Source organism: Lonchura striata, chromosome Z, assembly GCF_046129695.1.
Source record: "Lonchura striata isolate bLonStr1 chromosome Z, bLonStr1.mat, whole genome shotgun sequence".
Lineage (NCBI taxonomy): Eukaryota > Metazoa > Chordata > Aves > Passeriformes > Estrildidae > Lonchura > Lonchura striata.
The window spans coordinates 79144642-79162677 of NC_134642.1; the positions used below are offsets into that span (position 1 = coordinate 79144642).

The 18036-nt window shown below is 33.9% G+C and overlaps 1 protein-coding gene across 4 annotated transcripts in view; it reads left to right on the plus strand.

Annotated features, from left to right (window-relative positions):
• The window catches only part of FER (FER tyrosine kinase), a 153773-nt gene that overhangs the window by 76988 nt on the left and 58749 nt on the right, over positions 1-18036 (plus strand). For 2 of the 4 annotated variants that reach the window (XM_021524773.3, XM_021524774.3), the window contains 2 exons: positions 5394-5597; positions 9063-9185. In XM_021524773.3, coding sequence (XP_021380448.1) covers positions 5394-5597; positions 9063-9185 — 327 coding nt within the window. Of the gene's footprint in view, positions 1-5393; positions 5598-9062; positions 9186-18036 lie in introns of those variants that run through there. The other 2 variants (XM_031507458.2, XM_021524775.3) reach the window with 2 other exon arrangements.

Sequence of the window (18036 nt, forward strand, 5' to 3'; positions counted from 1 at the left end):
TAAGCTAGATAGTATTCAGAATGGGTGGAACAGATAACAATTACATATGTGTAAATATACATGTGTATACAGAGGACAATGGTACATAGTGATGGAGGAATGGAAAAATAAGTATGATAATGAAATATAATTAGGGTAGAAAGGCTTTTCCTCTGAAAAACATGAGACTTGCATGGCATTTCAAAAACTAACAGGAAAAACCTTGCTAAAATATTAAAATATCCTTGATGTTAAACAAAATCTCCACATTATTGTGATCTTCATTTTATTAAAGGTCTAGTTATGGTAAAAAGGCAGCAGTTCATATTAAAAACTGATTAAAATGTATATTTCTGTGATCTCTGTTCTTTATAAGATCTCACCTCTTTATGCAGGTGATGCACAGCATTCATGTCTATTTCTATGTATTACAAAACTTATGACTTCAACGTAAACCAAAAAGCTTCCAGAAACCACAGAAAATACCATACCTAGAACTGCTTCAGAGAAAAATTGGAAGAGAAAAAATATCTCAAGAGGAAGATAAAAATAAAATGCTTAGATTAAATCAGGGAAAGTCAATGTCAAAATGTCAGTTGGCTTAAAGTGTCATTTTCAGTAGTCTATGTGCCACACTGTTTTCATTTCATGGAAGCTGATGTAAATCTGGCTGTAGATATATGGTAGATAGGACTGGTGAAATCTTGGAATATATTTGTAAGAAGTAAGATTGGCATTGGTTCATTTGAGTCAGAAAGTAAAATCTGAGTAACAAGTGCAATCTTGATTACCTGTCGCCTAAATGACAACTAAATTACTTCAGAGTTAGAATACATAAACTAGCCAATTTTCAATTTTGCTTTGTATTTTGATTTAGTGATTTTGTGTTAGAAAAGCTGACCATATCTATACAGCTCAAATTTGCTTCACGAATTAGTACTTAGCTATTAAATGTGGTCATCTCTTTCCTGCTGACAACTACATAATAATTTTAATTGCTAAATATATAAACTAGTACTTAAAGCTTACTATGCATCAATATTCAAAGTGATTATTGAATGTATATTATAAAGTAATATTAACATTCATTTAAAATTTTAGTTTTTTTAAAATAGACCAGTACAAAAAAAGGATGTCAAAGCAGATTCAGAAAAGAACCAGTACTGATCATCTCATATAGTCTAGTCTAAAATGTGATACTACCTGTTTACAAATTATTTAAGTATTTAAAGTTTTTTAAGTATTTCTAAGTATTTAATTTTTAAATATATAAAAACTTTAGAAATGGAACAATATCATTATTTAAATGTGGTGCTATATTATAAACACTGTCTAGTATTTTTAATTGGTGGATAAATTGAATTTTGTTTGTATAAATTTGAGAGGACTAATTTTTTTGTATATCATCTGGAAAAAGCCATAGGGAAACTCTGCCATTCTAAAAGCAAGCAGGAGGTTTTGTGTGTTGACACTGAAATTCTATGCATGCTCTCAGAATGAGAAGGTAATACAGGAAAAAAGTGTTGCTTGAAGAGAAAGAAAGAGGATTCAGGCAGTTTTTCTTGGACAAAATGCAATCCAATTTTCTATAACAGCAAGAGATGTAAGTTTAATCAAATGAGGAGAGGAAACACAACAGTGGGGGTAACTTTTGTGTACTGGTAATAAAATGCTGTGAATAATCTGAATGAAGAGTCTGAACAGATTGCATCATGAATACCAGCTTCTGCCCTTCTGCATATTTTCTTTTTTTGTATGACACATTTGAGCTTGACACAAACATCTGCTTTTGTTAACAGGATTTTTTTCTTTTACTCTTCAAAGGATAATAAGTGGAATTCATACTTGTTTCAGATGTTATTAGCATGTGGGAATGAGCCAGGTACACAGAGAGAATATTCCATAGGGTATGTCTTAAATTGTCAACCTAAATTTATTGCTTTGGATTCTCATTAGTGTCAGGCTACTCTTTTACACTGTAAAAGAAAAAGTACCTTGAGAAAATGTTTTGTTTGCTCAAAGATTGAAAATAAGGGATTACTGAACATTTGCATTCAGAATATATACAAAAATACAATATTGAACATAAGTATAATAAAATATCATTCCCATTATTTTTATTTAATTGTTAGTGCAAGTGAAGGAATGAATAATGCACAATTTTTTTGAGTTAGAAATGACACATTGCTGTTGTCTCAGTTTTTTTTTTCTTGAAATAAGGGAAGCAGCTGAGAACTGCTTCTTTTTACTATTGGAGAAGAGCATATGTTTTAATGGATTGTTAAGCAGGGAGAGAGAAAGGGGCTCAATATAAGGAAAGTGGACAGTACTAGATCCATGAGGAGCATGATCAAATACACGAGACATACATCTCCTTGTAGAAGAAAAAGTGTGATTAAATATATAAGGACACACCCCCCCAGCCTCACCCAATAATCAATGGGTGAAATATGGAAATAAATGGAAATCTTAAGGGAAAAAAGACAATGGCAAAAAAAAAAAAAAAAAAAAAAAAAAAGTAAGAGGGAGAGTTGAAATTTGCAGTGTGAGTTCCTTTCTTTCTGCACGGTTTGGTTAGTAATTGTTACCTTCCAGCAGAATTAACAACAAAAATCCTAGAAGCAATATTTCTTCCTTTAGGCTATTGAATCATGGAATGCTTCTGTAAGTGTACATACAAATGAGCAAGAGATCCAGCCCCCAAATGAAATTGTAAAACATTAAAGTCTAGAATATAAACTTGTCATATTAACTTGCTGGATGATATTTAAGTAGAGTTTAAAGAAAAGAGGTGGGAATTTAATTTTGTGCAGGTAGCTTTTTTTTTTTCCTCCTGTTTTCCTTAAAGACCAATCTATCGTGTAATTCGAACTATAAAATGCAGTAGAAATATTAGTACTAATGGTGGTAAACTGAGTTGAAATCAATATTAAAGTAGTTATATATTGTGCATTGGTACTGTTTTTTTCTGGGCTTTCAGCCATGTTTCATTCTTTAGCAAGTTAGGGTCAATATTATATCATAGAAACAATATGTTAGAATCAGAAGACTTGTTCATAAAAAGAATGAGATTTTAATAACATTCAAGAGTAATTGCCACTTACTTCATCAGAAAAACCACCTTGATATGATAAATCAAGGTAAGGTGAAGTGAAAAACAATCAACAGAGAACTCCATGGAATTTCCACTGTTGCTTTCTGAAGTAATAGATAACACTTTAGTCAAATTTCAAAGAGGGGGAAAATCTACGGGAGAGTTATAGACAATACCATTGTTATCTATGTCTAAAATGCTCTGTTTTCCTTCCATAAACTTTTTCTTTTGTCATAAAGGCTCTTAAGATACTTTGTTTTGCGATTTGATCCTGATTGTTTGGTTCCTCAGCCTGCACCCAGTTTGTACATAAGCAAATGTTACAATCTGGTGGCTTCCTTTTGAGGCTATAAAATAAATTGCATGTCAGGTTGATTTTTTTTCTTAAACTTTCATGAAGGCCATGAAGTAACCCTATACTGTACTTTTATCCTTAGGAGCATTCCCTCTCAGGTAGGAATGTGCTCCTCTTGAAGGGTTTGCTGCTCTGAATATAACAGAGGTTTAGGTTTTCTTTCAAGTCGAGCTCAGAATCTCTGAATAAATAAATTAAAAAAATATTTACTTGAAATAAATATTTAAGTAAATCACATTGTCTTAACATTTTGAAAGCTTTTCTCTTTCTTTTAGAAATTTGTGAAAGAAAATGTCATATTGTCATTTAACAATGGTGAACATTTTTCACCTGGGATGTTTTTTAACTGTTGATGAAATTGAAAGATATGACTACCTTCTTAGACAATCAGTATCTCTGCTTTTTAGCAGCTCATTGTGCTGATAAACACATAACATTGGAGTAGAGCTTTTGCCTCTAAAAACTGTGCAATTTGTGTTCAAGCTGTAGTTATTTCTTAAATAGTGCTTCCTATCTCTGACTCTGTAACAGACCACACTTTTTCTAGTGATCACATATTGGTTATAAGTGCTTGTTTCAAATCTCAGGTCTGAAATTCTCCTTGATGAGAATTTAATCCATGATGATTCTCTCTCTTTCTGTTGATATCTGAGAGCACAAGGGTCTGTCAGGTTCTTAAATATGTTCTCCAGTTTTCCATCAGTTTTGGACTAAACTGGTTCTTTGAGGTATAACTTAGGCAGCCAGAAGCCAACAAAGACATTTTTAACAGCTAAAAATATATCCAAGTACTAAAGAATTGCAGATATTTGGAAACAAGAATTTCTGTTTAGATTCCCATTTTTGGGTCTGCTCATTTCCACTCTCAGAGTCCGAGACCATTCCTAGTGTTTTTTTGGACTAGGTGTGGCACTATAATCAAAGTATCTTCTGAGAAGAACCTTAAATGTATGGATGGCCTCCAGCCTGGGTTGTTACCAGGGCAGAGCAATAGCAGAGGTTAATTCAGAATGGTGTTGCTTTGCTTGCATCTGTTTAATTGTCCTTCACTGAGATGTAGATCTCCATGCTGTTACTTAGGTGCAATTCAGGAGGCTGGAGAACATTCACATACCTGTTCTACTCACAGTGTGAACTGTGTTGTCATTCACAGTTTTACCACTCTGGCTCTGAGAATTTCTATGAGCTCTGGCAATGTTTTTGAATTACATACAGCTTAAATGAGGGCTTGTCTTCCTACTCATAACAAATAAATCAGAAGTGGTCAGTGACAAAATATAAAGTTTTCTTCAGTGTTCTGTTAAATAATGTAGGCATGTTTAAATTAATGTGTGAAATCATAGATTAAAACTGATTAGCTCCCACTTATAGCTGGTAGCTTCCATTTGCAGCCAATTCCATGTAGTGAAGACAATTCCTTATAATCTTTGTGTCTTATCATAAGGACACTACATCCAGGTGTGTACGCTGCACTACAGGGTGCATGCTAGGAAAACACATAATTTTTAATTGATTTGGGATACAATTGATAAATTCTGTGAAAACAGTTTATCCGATTCAAGTGCTTTGTATGAGTATTATGGTTTTGTGCCTGAGAAGTTTCTGTCTGGATAAAGAAATTATTTTCAGTTGTAAGTAGTATGTCAGAATGTGTGAGAAGGAGTTGGTCAGTATGCCTTACAAAAAATAGTAAGCCAGATAAAAAATATTGCATCATTTTATGGATGATTCCTTAAACTTCTGCTTTTGATATGTTGATTTTCCAGGTAAATAGAAAAGACGGTGATCAATATGCTTTTGTGCCAAGTGTAAGAGCTGTAAGAGCCTTGATTCTGTTGGTTAATAGAAATACATAATTTAGATACATAAAACAGAAATTATTGTTGTTTGTGATACTTTCCATGTACTAGTAAACTCTATAAGTGTACAATTATAGTAACATTTTTCTTCAATATTTTTCCCAAGTTCTTTGATGTAATCTCAACCACTGAGAAACCATTGGCTGAGCAAGACTGGTATCATGGTGCAATTCCAAGAATAGAAGCCCAGGAGCTGTTAAAACAGCAAGGAGACTTCTTGGTGCGAGAGAGCCACGGGAAACCTGGTGAATATGTCCTTTCTGTGTTTTCAGATGGACAACGGAGACACTTTATCATACAATATGCTGATGTACGTCTCTGATATAGTACTGAATATTCAATTTAGGACCTAAATAGTTTACTATAGCAAATGGATATAGCCTTTATGTGCAAATATTAAAGCTGTTGGAAATATTTCCGTCAGTGCTGGAACTGGGGGTAAAGGTCATTCTGGGAAACAAAGGAAAAGTATGAAGTATCAGGTTATTCAGTATCTTTTGTTTTATACTGAAAAGGCAAGATATTTCTGTAAATATTTTGAAATCTGGAAATTGTTACTCTTTATTTATGCATTTACATTTGGTTATTGATTACTTGGTCACCCATTTTCATAGCTGGTGCAAATTAGGCTACTTCTAGTTCAGACTGGAAAGACAGCACTGCATCTTCCTGAAAAATGGAAACAACCATACAGAAGAAAGTAATCTGTGTTTATTTTTATACACATGGGAACTGAAGTTCCTGTTGCATTTGCAATGCTTATTTTTTTTAGTCCTGTGGTTCTTGTTTTTTCAGTATTACACAAACACTTTTGGATGTTGTACAGTGTGTATGCTTCTAAGGACTAGAATTGACTCCCTTGTTGCTCTGAGGAAAAAATTGATGACTTAATGAACATCATATTAATTATCATCTACCTTTATGCAGTAGGGGGTTTTTTATTCCTCTTAATGCATTGCTTGGTTTTTTTAATGATACATTTTTCTTTTTACCTTGGAGAATTTTAAACTTATTAAAAATGTGACAGTTCCCATAACATTGCTAGAAATATTTATTGAAGTATGAAATCGCAGCAAATCATTCTCAGTTTTGATTCAGTAGTGTTGTCTCTTCAGTCTCTTGTAATAAAGTTTCCCACGTATAGAAGAATTCTCAATTTAATTGCATAATGGTGATACACTGAGGGAATTTCATTGTGTGACTCCCCAGATGATGCAGCATGCCTGGGGTAACTCAATGTGTACCTGGTTTATTTTCTTTCGAGAAGCAGTGATATTTTTCAAACTTCACAGAGGTTGGAATGCTTCTCTAGGATTAGTGATTATAGACACTTGTCACACTGGAGAGTGTTCATTAGTTATCACCTAGAATTTTCCTTGTAAAAGTGAACACACAGTTTATTTTATTTTGATTGTATGACCTTAAAGTATTTTGATGTGTCAGAGTGCAAAATGAGAAAATAAAAGTAAAAAAATTACCTATACCTAGAGTCTTACAAGGTGCTTGGTGCACCCTGATCTGATCCAGCAGAAATAAAAGCACATTATATATGTGGTCTAACTGAAATAATTTTGTGCAAATCATTGTTTGTGCAAGTAGATCTTGAAAAAGATAGCTTGTACTTTCAAGTCCAAGTTCCAATTATTATTTAAGGGCCTGCCAATCAGATTTCTCTTCCGTTGTGTGTGTGTGGGGAGGTTTCCACCAAAGCAAAACAAAACAAAAGAAGCTATCTTTCTCTCCATAGTTTTGTACTTTCTCTGAGCAGTTAAATTTGAAATGTGAGACTAATATTATTTAATGTTGCATAGCCTGGACAGTCCCAGCATTGTCAGGTCAAGATATTTAATCTGCTTGTACATTTACTAATAAAGCATTATGTTCATCTGCTCTCGGGATTAATTTGTAGTAGATTTTCTTGTCAGTCATGGAAGCTAACACTTTTTTTTTGTCCTTAAAGATGTTCCGTCCTCTGTATGCATTCCTATGGGGTGAATTTTCTGAGAATGAGAAAAAGAATTATTAAGTTCTAGAAAATAGGTATTTGGAGTGTTAGGGTCATATAGTGATGGATTTATTAATGAACATTTTTGTAGACAAGTTTTAGGAGAGTTTAGTACAAAGGATTTGTTTGTTTTTTACATTGATATGAACTATGTGGAATTAGATTTCTGACTGGTCAAGAAACAGTTGCTGACTCTTGGATCATTGACAGGTTTCCATATTTGCTTCTGAATTAAGTACTGAAGATTAGAGTAAGACATCAGTTTTAACAGCAATCCTTTAATTGTATAAGTGTTCAGTGTCTGGTTTTATGATTACTTTAAAAGCTAATCTTGATACAACTACATGATAAATTAATTAATCATTCAGCTTTGGGCATCAAAATTTACTGCTGTCATTCAAGGCTACCATTGTTTTCACTTCTGCTTATTTGAGGCTGTGCCATTTTAACGTATTGGTTTGTTAGTGATCTTAGTAAGGGTCAGGATTAGGTGTAAACACACAGAATGAAAGGACACTGGCTTCTCTAAAGGTTTTACGTAAATGGAAGCAAATGGGCAGTGGCTGGCTCTGGAATGAGGAAGTAACAGGCAGTAGTGGTGGTTGTGCTGAGGAGACTCAGAGCAAGTTTTTTGGATCAGCACAGAAGTATGAAGGAGCTTATTTGAAAGGAATGGGAACTAGTGTTAATGATCAATCAAAGCTGAGTCACTATTTAATAAACAACAAAACGTTCAGACTGTGGAAACATTTTTATGATAGAGATCTGTGAATGTTAAAAACAGCTGACAAGACCCTGCTGTCTTAACCAACAGTAATGACACGTTTCAGGAAGTTAATGCTTTAACCCTTAAGGAAATAGTGAATTTAGCGTGCACTATGCAAGGAATTCAGCCCTTGGAGCCCTTGGAGCTCTACCATGCCAGTGGTAGAGGTGCTCATTGCCCATTTGTGTAAATGAACTTGAATCACCATCTGTGCTCTGAGTTTTTTAAATTGCAGTACTTGTTCATTGCTGCTTTGTCAGACTGGCTTATGGCAGCTACTGCCTTGTGGGAAAAGCTCTCTGTAGATACTGAGACTTACTAAAGCAGGAGACTTTATTGTGTTTCACAATCAGCTGCAAGGTCCTGCCCAACTTCAGTTTGAAGCCTGTGTATCACCTGCCTTTGTCTCTAGCTTGTTTAGACATTCCTGATAAATACTCTTTATTAAAGACTAGTCATGCATTCTATAAACTATTGCAGGGTTTTACTAATTTTATGAGACAATAAATGAAGAAAGATGAGATTAGGATAGCATTGCATATCTCCTGTTTATTTTATCTCTTGTAGTATTTTATCATATATATTTTTTAGTTTGCTTGCTGTAATTTTTAGAAATAAATAAGAAGTTGGTGTTGTTTTTTCTGGTTTACAATATTTTTATTTCACTCTGTAATAGCTGTGATTTTAACAGCCCTATCTATTTAAATTAAGAGTTTATATAGTTAAAATAGTTTAAATAGAGTTATTTTATCATATTGCCTTAAGTGATTGATGAAGCAATTTTGAATTTATTAATTTATCATTTTCATAATTATCATTCAGGTTAAGTTAGTATAAATGCTATCCAATCGGTCAGAAAAGGAATCTAAAATAACTCTATAAATAAAGTGTACATTTTTTTTTTTGTGGTTACTAGTGAAGAAAGTTTGGTCAAGCACTTTTGCAGTTTCTTGTTCAAACTATTGCTTATAGAGAAATAAGGTTTTCCTTTTGTGTCCATACAGAATCAATATCGTTTTGAGGGAACTGGGTTTCCAACTATTCCTCAGCTCATAGAACATCATTACACAACAAAGCAAGTTATTACAAAGAAGTCGGGCGTTGTTCTGCTTAATCCTGTTGTTAAGGTAAAGCATACATTCCAGAACCTTTATTTAATAGACAATATTTTTGGGGGTTTCTGTTATTACTTAAATAAGTTTCTGTGGAACTTCTCAGAGGATTTTTCATTTTTGTTCACTTTGTGACTTGGCTCCTGATGTCTTTCAAAATTTTCACCTCTGTGCAATTAATTTACTTAAAACAACTCTCCATCCTGATTCTTACCATGAATTTCTGCTATTTTGAAAGAATAGCATTCAACTTCTTACCAAGTATCCTAATACTTTTATTTTTGGTTTCACACTTGGATTGCTCTAAGTAATTCAAAGTAGTAGTTCATTGCTGTTCCTTCTATAAAGTAAAAAAATTATTTTATATAATGGAGAAGGTGTCATGAAATTTGGAAGACTTAATACAACTGCATTTTGTCCCTATTTTATATCGCAAAAATAAGTTAGACACATGAAAAGGAACTGATATACCACCATCAATGAACATTTAAAACAAAAATTCCCTTTTTAATCAGGGAAAGTCTTTCAGGATCGAAATAAAAAGGGCTAAGTATTAAACTGTATGTTTTGAGAGTCTCCTTGACTTCTTCTAGCAGTTTTTAAAGTTAGTATCTGTCTAGTTGTTATGTCATTCATAAGCCAACTCCACTTACATCTTTGCATCTTTTGTTCTTGATGTATTTATTTTTTTAAGACTGGTTTCAGGCCTGATTCAACATAATTTTAGGAAGTATGACAATTTATATTTGACCATTAGTTACCTACTTTACCTACGCCAGGGTCCTAGTTCTTTTCTGTTAATAATCCTAAGAAAGTCAAGTATGTTTTTTTCTCTCAAAATTGCACTTAACTCTTCTATATAATTTTAAAATTTTAAGAATGGGGCATTGGAAATACACATTTTATGTTAATATCTTGCTGATTACCAAACTGATGCTTCATAAGTTGTTTACATTCATTATAGATCACATGAGAAAGCATAGGACATAATTTTGATGTGTGAGTAATTTTTTTGTATAAATGGTTTAAGCTCCAAATAAGCTCAAAATGAAATCTTTTTAAGCCTGTTTGCAAATTTCTCTTTCTCTTTAATACTGTGTTTTAAAGGTGTAATGCTTTTTCTGTTTTCTGACTGTACATAATGTGAAAGCAGCCCTGTTTTTTAGTAAATGTAAAACGATAGTATAGAATATTATCACATTATCTTACTTATTTTCTGGTAAACTGGAACACACCTAATCTGTAAAACAGCAGTCATTCTTCATTCTCTGATGCTTACTTTGAAGATAGGCAGTTTCTTATTCCTGCCTTTTTTGTTTCATTTAGTATTTTCTCTTCGTAACTTAAGTTTTAATTTAAACATAGGATTGTGTAACTATAGCCAAATAATTTTTTTAGTCGCTATCCTACAGAACAAACATACTCCCAAATGGCTTCCTGCTCATTTCACCATTACCTCTGCCGTGGCAGCAGCGAATTCCCCCCCAGGCAGTAGATCCGGCCATTCTCCTCCAAAACCCAGAGAGCAAGAGAGAGCTCATATCCAACCTAGCCAACCACACCTTTCCCAGGGCAACTTCTTTTTTCTGTTGACTAAATTATTGTCGTTTAGCAACAAAATAGGAGATAATTCTCTAAGAGAAAGAAAACAAAAGGAAAAACCCCTAACTTCCAGTCAGCCTTTTGTTTTTCCTCTATTCAGGGTGAAAATGAAGTTTGTCCACTCCTTCCTGGGTTTGTTGAGTTAGTATAAACTAAACTCAGTATTAACTAATAGTTAGTTGAAATAATGGCATTTCCTCTAGCATTGTGCTAGTTGGTAGATGATCTGAGCTGCAGTGCACAACTACTCAGGTTTCCCAAAAATTATGCAAGTAATTGGCATCTGTCCATAAAATCCACAGGCTGCATCTGTTTTTTCATATGACTTACCTTGTCCTGGTGTGCATCAGTCTTAATATTCAAGAGTACTTTCTTTAGGGTTAGTAAACCTTTCTACTTCCATTCTGATCTGTTACGTGAAGTAATGGAAAGGGTGGCTGTTAGTACTAAGAAAAGTATTGGGTGACAAAAAACTGATTGCATGGATTTTTTAATATGCATATTGCAATTGCATGTATACTTTCATGAATTTATTAAATGAGATACCAGTTTCTATAGCTACTAATACTTGGTGTAAGCTAAATCCAATGTATGGTATCCTTAGTGCTTCCTGACCTGTAGTTTGAGCCAAATAAGTCAGTGTTGATTTGAATTTCTTAAGAGCAGCTATTCTCAAAAATATTTAATTGTTTTGGTTTGAGCTATAATTTCATGGTGGTTTTAGTTCTCCTATCTGATAAAAACTATTTGCTGTATTCTGAAGAAGTACTTCAGAGTGAAGCAAATGAATGTTGTGAACTTTCCTTTTTAATTTGCTTGGAACTCTGGCTTTCATATGGAGAAGTGCACACATTTTAAGTCAATTTTCCAAAGTGAAAACTGACACCTAGTGTTGAGGGTAATTTATGCATCATGTGCTATTACCAAGATGTCATTAATCATTTCATTAAAGTTCATTTGGCAGGTGCAAAGACTGTTTTTGCTTTGTTCACATTATAGCTGCAGAGCAGTCATTGTCATTTCATGTAATCTTTAATCTTCTTATGCAAATTGCTGTCCCTGTAATAACCTATTTAGAAATTTAAAGTTAAATATGACAAACTTCACAGCAAAAAAAAGAAAAAGAGTTGCCCTTTTTCATTTGCTTTTGCTTTTCTTCCTTCCCACAGTCATTCATCCTCCTTTACTATGTTAGTAAAATTAGTGTTCACCTTCTGTGATGTTGCCCTTGAAAGGAACAGGCTTAATTGTGTCACAAAAGGCCTGTCCCATGTCCCATTTCATGTATACTGAGTTACCTGCTTGGAATTTTAATGATTCTCTAATAATAGAATTTAAATTAGAAAAACTGATGGCATTAAAAAGATATCTGCGAGTAACTTCCTTAATGGAAAAACGTCTCATATTTATTTATAATCTTCTAGGAAAAAAACGTATTTTGTGTTATTCAGGTTGTTATTGATGGATTGACTGGTACACAAAACCCCTGAGTAACTCAAAGCACACCCTAGGACTTTGTTAATAAATTGCTGGTTTTACCATACTGGATGTATTTTAATCTTTTAATATCTTTGACCTCCTGTTTTGGAAGTTTTTAGATTTCTTTAAATATAATTTGTTTTTACAGTTTTACAGATTACAAAACCTATATTAAGGTGTGAATGTGCTTCAGTTTGACTACTAGAAAAGAGAATTATCAAAAAAAAAAAAAAAGGAATACCATTTTAATTTAAGTGTGCATGTATTAAAGTTTTCACTTAGATCATAAATACACTTTGAAATAAATCTGCTCAGGATGCACAGCTGCTCATGGGAGGGAGTTCAGTTTTCAGAACCAGGAAAGATTTAGCCTGAAATGATGCTTTTTCCCCAGATAGATGTTTCAGATTCTGAGCACCAATTGATTCACTCTGGAGATCTGCTACTATTTCACTAGTGCTGAAATGCTCTGAATGCTGAATGCTCTGTAGTTAATTCAAATTCTGAGCATATGGAAAAAAATTAACTGCTACTTTGTCAGATGAGTTAAGCCATGTGTTTGTTACTAGTAACTTTAATTTAAAAATTCTGGATCTGTTTTTATGTGACAAAGAAACCTGTGATATGGTCTGATATTTGCATACACAGGAAAATGATGGCTCATAAATGATGAAGTGAAAGAAAAGTGCTGAAAGAAAAAACCCAGGTATTTCTCAGTAGTGTTTCTAATGCTGATAAATAAGTTTGCAAATAACATTAGAATTCTCTGCAGATCTGATGCTGTCTTGCAAGGTATGAATATATTGATGAGTTAGACATAGAAAGAAATTCTGAAGAGCTATAAATTTAAGTTAGATTTTCTTCATGAAAATCTGAAATTATGCTAATTTTTTGCTGGTGGGTTTTCTGGGGGATTTGTTTTATTTTAGCAAAGCAAGCTGAGTTTCACTGTTGCAGACAACACATGGGCTTAGAGTACATGTAGTGTGTGCCCCTCAGGCCAGCAAAAGCACAGGAGGAGGAGTTGGAGGAGGTTACTGAACAGTCTCAGTTTCAGGGAACCACTCTTATGCTGCTGGGGGATACTGGATAGAAACACAATTTACAAAGGCCAAGTTTGTCGCAAAGTAATGCTGTCACACAATTTTAGATGCTCATTTCATGGCTGGAGACAATTAAGATGCTGCAGAGGGAAGCAGTGGCAATAATGGTGTTGCCTGTGGGGAAGATCATAGTGAGTCTGAGCTGAGGACAACTCTTGAGGAGCAGGAGTCTGAAAGGAGGAAGCAGCCTGTAGCAGAGAGTGATGCAGTTATTGCAGCTCTACCTTAGCTAGATTTGTCATTCCAAAGAGGATTCCTGTGGCACCCTGGATTACCTGTGTGATACCCACTAATTTGGCTAGGCATTCTGTAGGAATGCCAGGAAGCACCTGGTGGTAGTGATCTTTGCATGCTGGTTTTTTTGGCCTAAAGTTGTAATTCCTGTGAGTGTGGTTAAAGTTTAACACATACATTTTTAAATGTCAAAATCTATCTTCAGTTTTCTTTAAGAAAACTGATTACCATTAAAAGTGAGTGTTTATAATATGCAAAAGACATACTTAGAGGAAATGAATGTATTTATTGAATACAAAATGAATCAATAGCCTGCAGCCATTGACATTTGAGAGCAGAGTTTCATATCTTATTATTAGAGGTGCAAATCACTTACGTTCTTATTCCTTCAGAATTTGGAGAAGTGTCACAGGATTTGCTTTTAACAATTTTTAGCAGAGATTATTGCAATATTTCTGTCAGGTAACAAAAAGAATGCATCATCCTTAATGGTGGCCTGTATTGTCAAGGCATGTTACCCTGTAGAGAAGAGGGAAAAAAAGAGAGAAATTTACTCTTTGTGCTAACAAAGTACCGAACCAAATTTATGTATAGTTTCCAATATATTGTGTATTTTCAAAATTGAAAGTACTTACTTTTTCAAAAAATCTTATTAAAATGTGTAGTAATAATGGAGGTAGATAAGGCTTCTTGAATAATGAATAACAAGGGTTGTTTTATATTCAAAGTTTTTTTTTTAAGTTTTTTATAGTTTAGTTTTTAAAGTTTGTTTTTTTTTTTTCTTTTTTATAGTTTTTTTTTAGAGGCCATGGCAATAAACATCTGCTATGTTGAATGTTTCTAATTCAGTCTTGTTTCTCTGGTATTTCTTTCCATGATCAGGTTTAGATTAAAATTGAAAGATAAGATTTATAAAGGATGTAAGCATTATGCTCAAACCTAGAAAAAAAATTTATTTTATCAAGTATATGAATTTCATTTTAACAAATACAATGTAATTTTTGACCAATCTCATAAAGAAAAATCTCTGTCATGAAATTTTAAATGAAACCTTGGCAACATGTGCATTCCTACTTTCTGTACAACTTTCATTAAAAAAATTACAGAATGCTATATTGCTGTGTGGAGTGCACATTGAATAAAATGAGTTACTTCAAACACAACTGAAACACTAGGAAGTAGAAAAAATAATTAAAATTTATAAAGCAAGAGATGGAAGCAAGCCATTCATTCTTATAAAAAAATAAAAAGGTATATTGTTAGGAAGGAATAAAAATTATTAAATGAAAGATTTAAGAGAATTTTTTTGATAACTGGTAGATAAGAGAATAAATTGCATCAATTAAAGGATCCTTCATCAAAGATTATTTAGATTTACTAGATTTTGTTGCTGGTAATTTGCATATACATGTGAAAATCAAAGAATTGATTGTGTTCTGTAATATTCTGGGTGTAAATTGTACCTTATGGAACACTTGTAAAAACTTGGGCTTTTATCAGAAGCTTTATAATACAGAATTGTAATAAAAAATTGTATTAGAATTGTTTATGACTGCAGCAGCTTTTCTGCTGAACTGAAATGCTTAGGAGTTTTTTTATGGATTCTGACTTCTTCCCCATATTTGGAATTCAGACATTCCCTAATAATTATTTTCTATAAGATTGTGAGTTGTAAACTTCTTGTAGTCCTCTGATTATATTCTTCCTATTTTCACTAGTGCAGTCAGGATGACCTTAATGCAAATAATGCTTTGAGTTTTCAGTATTTTCATAATATATGGCTGACAAACACATAACCTTCCTTGAACGTGGGCTGTCATGGGTCAGAAAACACAGTGGAGATTAAGAACAGGAATGAGTGTCTGTGCTCTTACATTCCTTTGTAGAGTTATATTTGTGCACAGTGGGGTACTGTGAAGTAGCTTGTGGTTGCTTAAGTGTTTTGGTTTCCATCAATTGAAGTGGAACAGAATGTTAAAAAGGAGTGAAATGACATTTCAGCTATGGAGGAGTAAAGGATACACACAAAAGGAGCTATAGGGTAAGAAAGGTACATTTTTCTTAAATCAGGTTAGTGCATCCGATGTATGTAATAGTGCCCAAATTCTGAAGAAGATCAGTTTATTTAAATGTTGATTAAGGAGGAATTCAGGGGTGAGAATAGGTAAGGTTTTAGGATTCCTTATTTGCAAGGTAAATACTGTACTTAGCCTACTGTTGAGGGTAGTGCATGGATTTCATGCTTAGTTCATAATGAAGTAAATGCTATTACCATCCTTTCTGCCACTAATAGAGTGACAAATCTTTATTTCCTTTCTTTTTCCTGTAACTAATAAAGTTGCTAGTGATTTACATAGTGTTTTACAAAAATCAAGATCACCCCCATAGAGTGGTAATCAGTGGTACAAAGTCTAATTGGAGGCCACTAACTACTGCTGTACCCCCAGGGTCAGTACTGTGTCCAAGCCTTCCTTCATTGACTTCATTAACAAACTGGGTGTTGGGGCATGAGCAGTTTCACTGATGAGACCAGTCTTGACAAAGGGGCTGATACACCAGAGGGTCAGGTTACCATCCAGAGGGACCTGGACAGGCTGGAGAAAGGGTTAGACAGGAGCCTCATGCAGATCAATAAGGGGGAAAGCAAAGTTCTGCAACTGGGGGAGCACAACTCCAGGCACCTTGCCTTCACTCCAAACATCCTCCCCCTTCCTTCCTTTTGATCAGCTTTATATGCTAAGTGTGATGCTGAATGGTATGGCATATCCCTTTGGTCTGTTTGGTGTCAGTTGTCTTAATTTTATCCCCTCCCAGCTACTTGTATAACTGCTAGAATAGGTGGTAAATTCTTCAAACCATTCATATTCACTGTTTTCATTTCATGTTTAATTTTAGAGAAGGATTTGCACATATGCATGCCATAAAGATTGCTTCGTATGTAATCATTTTTGTCAAGAGAATAATTTAACATGTAAAACCAAAATACAACCCCACACTGACTACTGTGAACAAAATTACCTCAGCCAGCAGCATTACAGTAGCAAAGTATAGATTGCTACAGACCACACAGGAAAATTTTGTCACCAATATGGGAGAAAAAGTATTGCTGAAGACAGCATTCAGAAGATTGCTAAAGTAAAAATAGAATCTTCTAATATCTGGCAGAGATATTTGGTGTGTGTGCAGCTTTTCTTTGTGTGACCTTCATTGATCGGCTTTTCTTTTTCTGCTGCTGTGAGATTTTCCAGTGTTTTTGCTATCTGAATAATGAGTTAATGGTATGTGAGAAATTCCCAATATCTTGTTAAAGAACTGCATGCATCTGATGTAAAAATCCGGTGCAGCATGCTCTTTTTAAACTCTTGGCATCTATGTAATGTTGAATGACTTCTGATTCAAAACCAACTTCTTACTTGGAATGTAGGCCAAGCTCACTGGTACACTGAAATCTCATAAGTTAAGCATGCAGTTTCCTTTCTGTGTGGCTTTGCCTTTTCCCTGCACTTTTGCAGTCACAAATTAGCTAATACAGAAGAATTTTTGAAATTTAGACTGGTTATTTTGTTCCAGTTCAGTGGTTTTAACATGCTATCTGAAGATTATGAAAGACAGTGCAAAATGAGCAGGTGTGGCTGTTAAAACATAGGATGAAGGATCTTGGGGTTTTGCTTTAAACAAAATAGTAATTTGGTGGAAGTGTTAATGTGGAACTGTAGCACGCTGAAAGGTATGCATGCTGAAACATAGACATTATTTTTGAGGGATGAATTAAGTGTTTATCTTCCTGGGGTAAAGAAATCATCTAACTGGAAACAACTGGATATTTTTGAAGTTAAGTCAGGATGGAACTAAGTGTGTGGCTAGGTATCTTATATAGTTCAAGGAGACTGTCTTGGACATTTTTACAAACACCTGTAGTTCCCCCAGCCCCATATGACATACCTTTTCATATGTGGGTGGGAGTAAAAATGTGTTTGCACATATGTGAAAATATTTTAGCCTATTTTAATAATTTGAGTGTTTGGGGAAGGTATTATGCATGCATAATGTGACTCTGCTTTTCCATTCCTCTGTTTAAATTATATGGAATGTTTAAATGGAAAACCACATTGCCGACTGGTTTTGTTTGCCTCTGAGTGTTTTGTAGGGCATACCTGATCCAGAGCTGATAATTTTTCTGTTTGAATATATTTGGTTGACCAATGATTCATAGTACTTTGTTCTGGTAGCTGAATTTACTGTATTCAGTTAAGAAGAATAGTATGTGTTCTAATGTGCTTGAAATATAATGATTTTGACATAAACTTCACTTTCTTTTTCCTGAGCTAAAGGATTTCACATTCTATGTCTTTTTGTTTTCTTGGTTGTTTTTAACTTCTTTATTTTTCTTTATTTCCTATATTTTTCCTGAAATATCCTCAGCAACATTTTAGCCCTTCCATGAATAA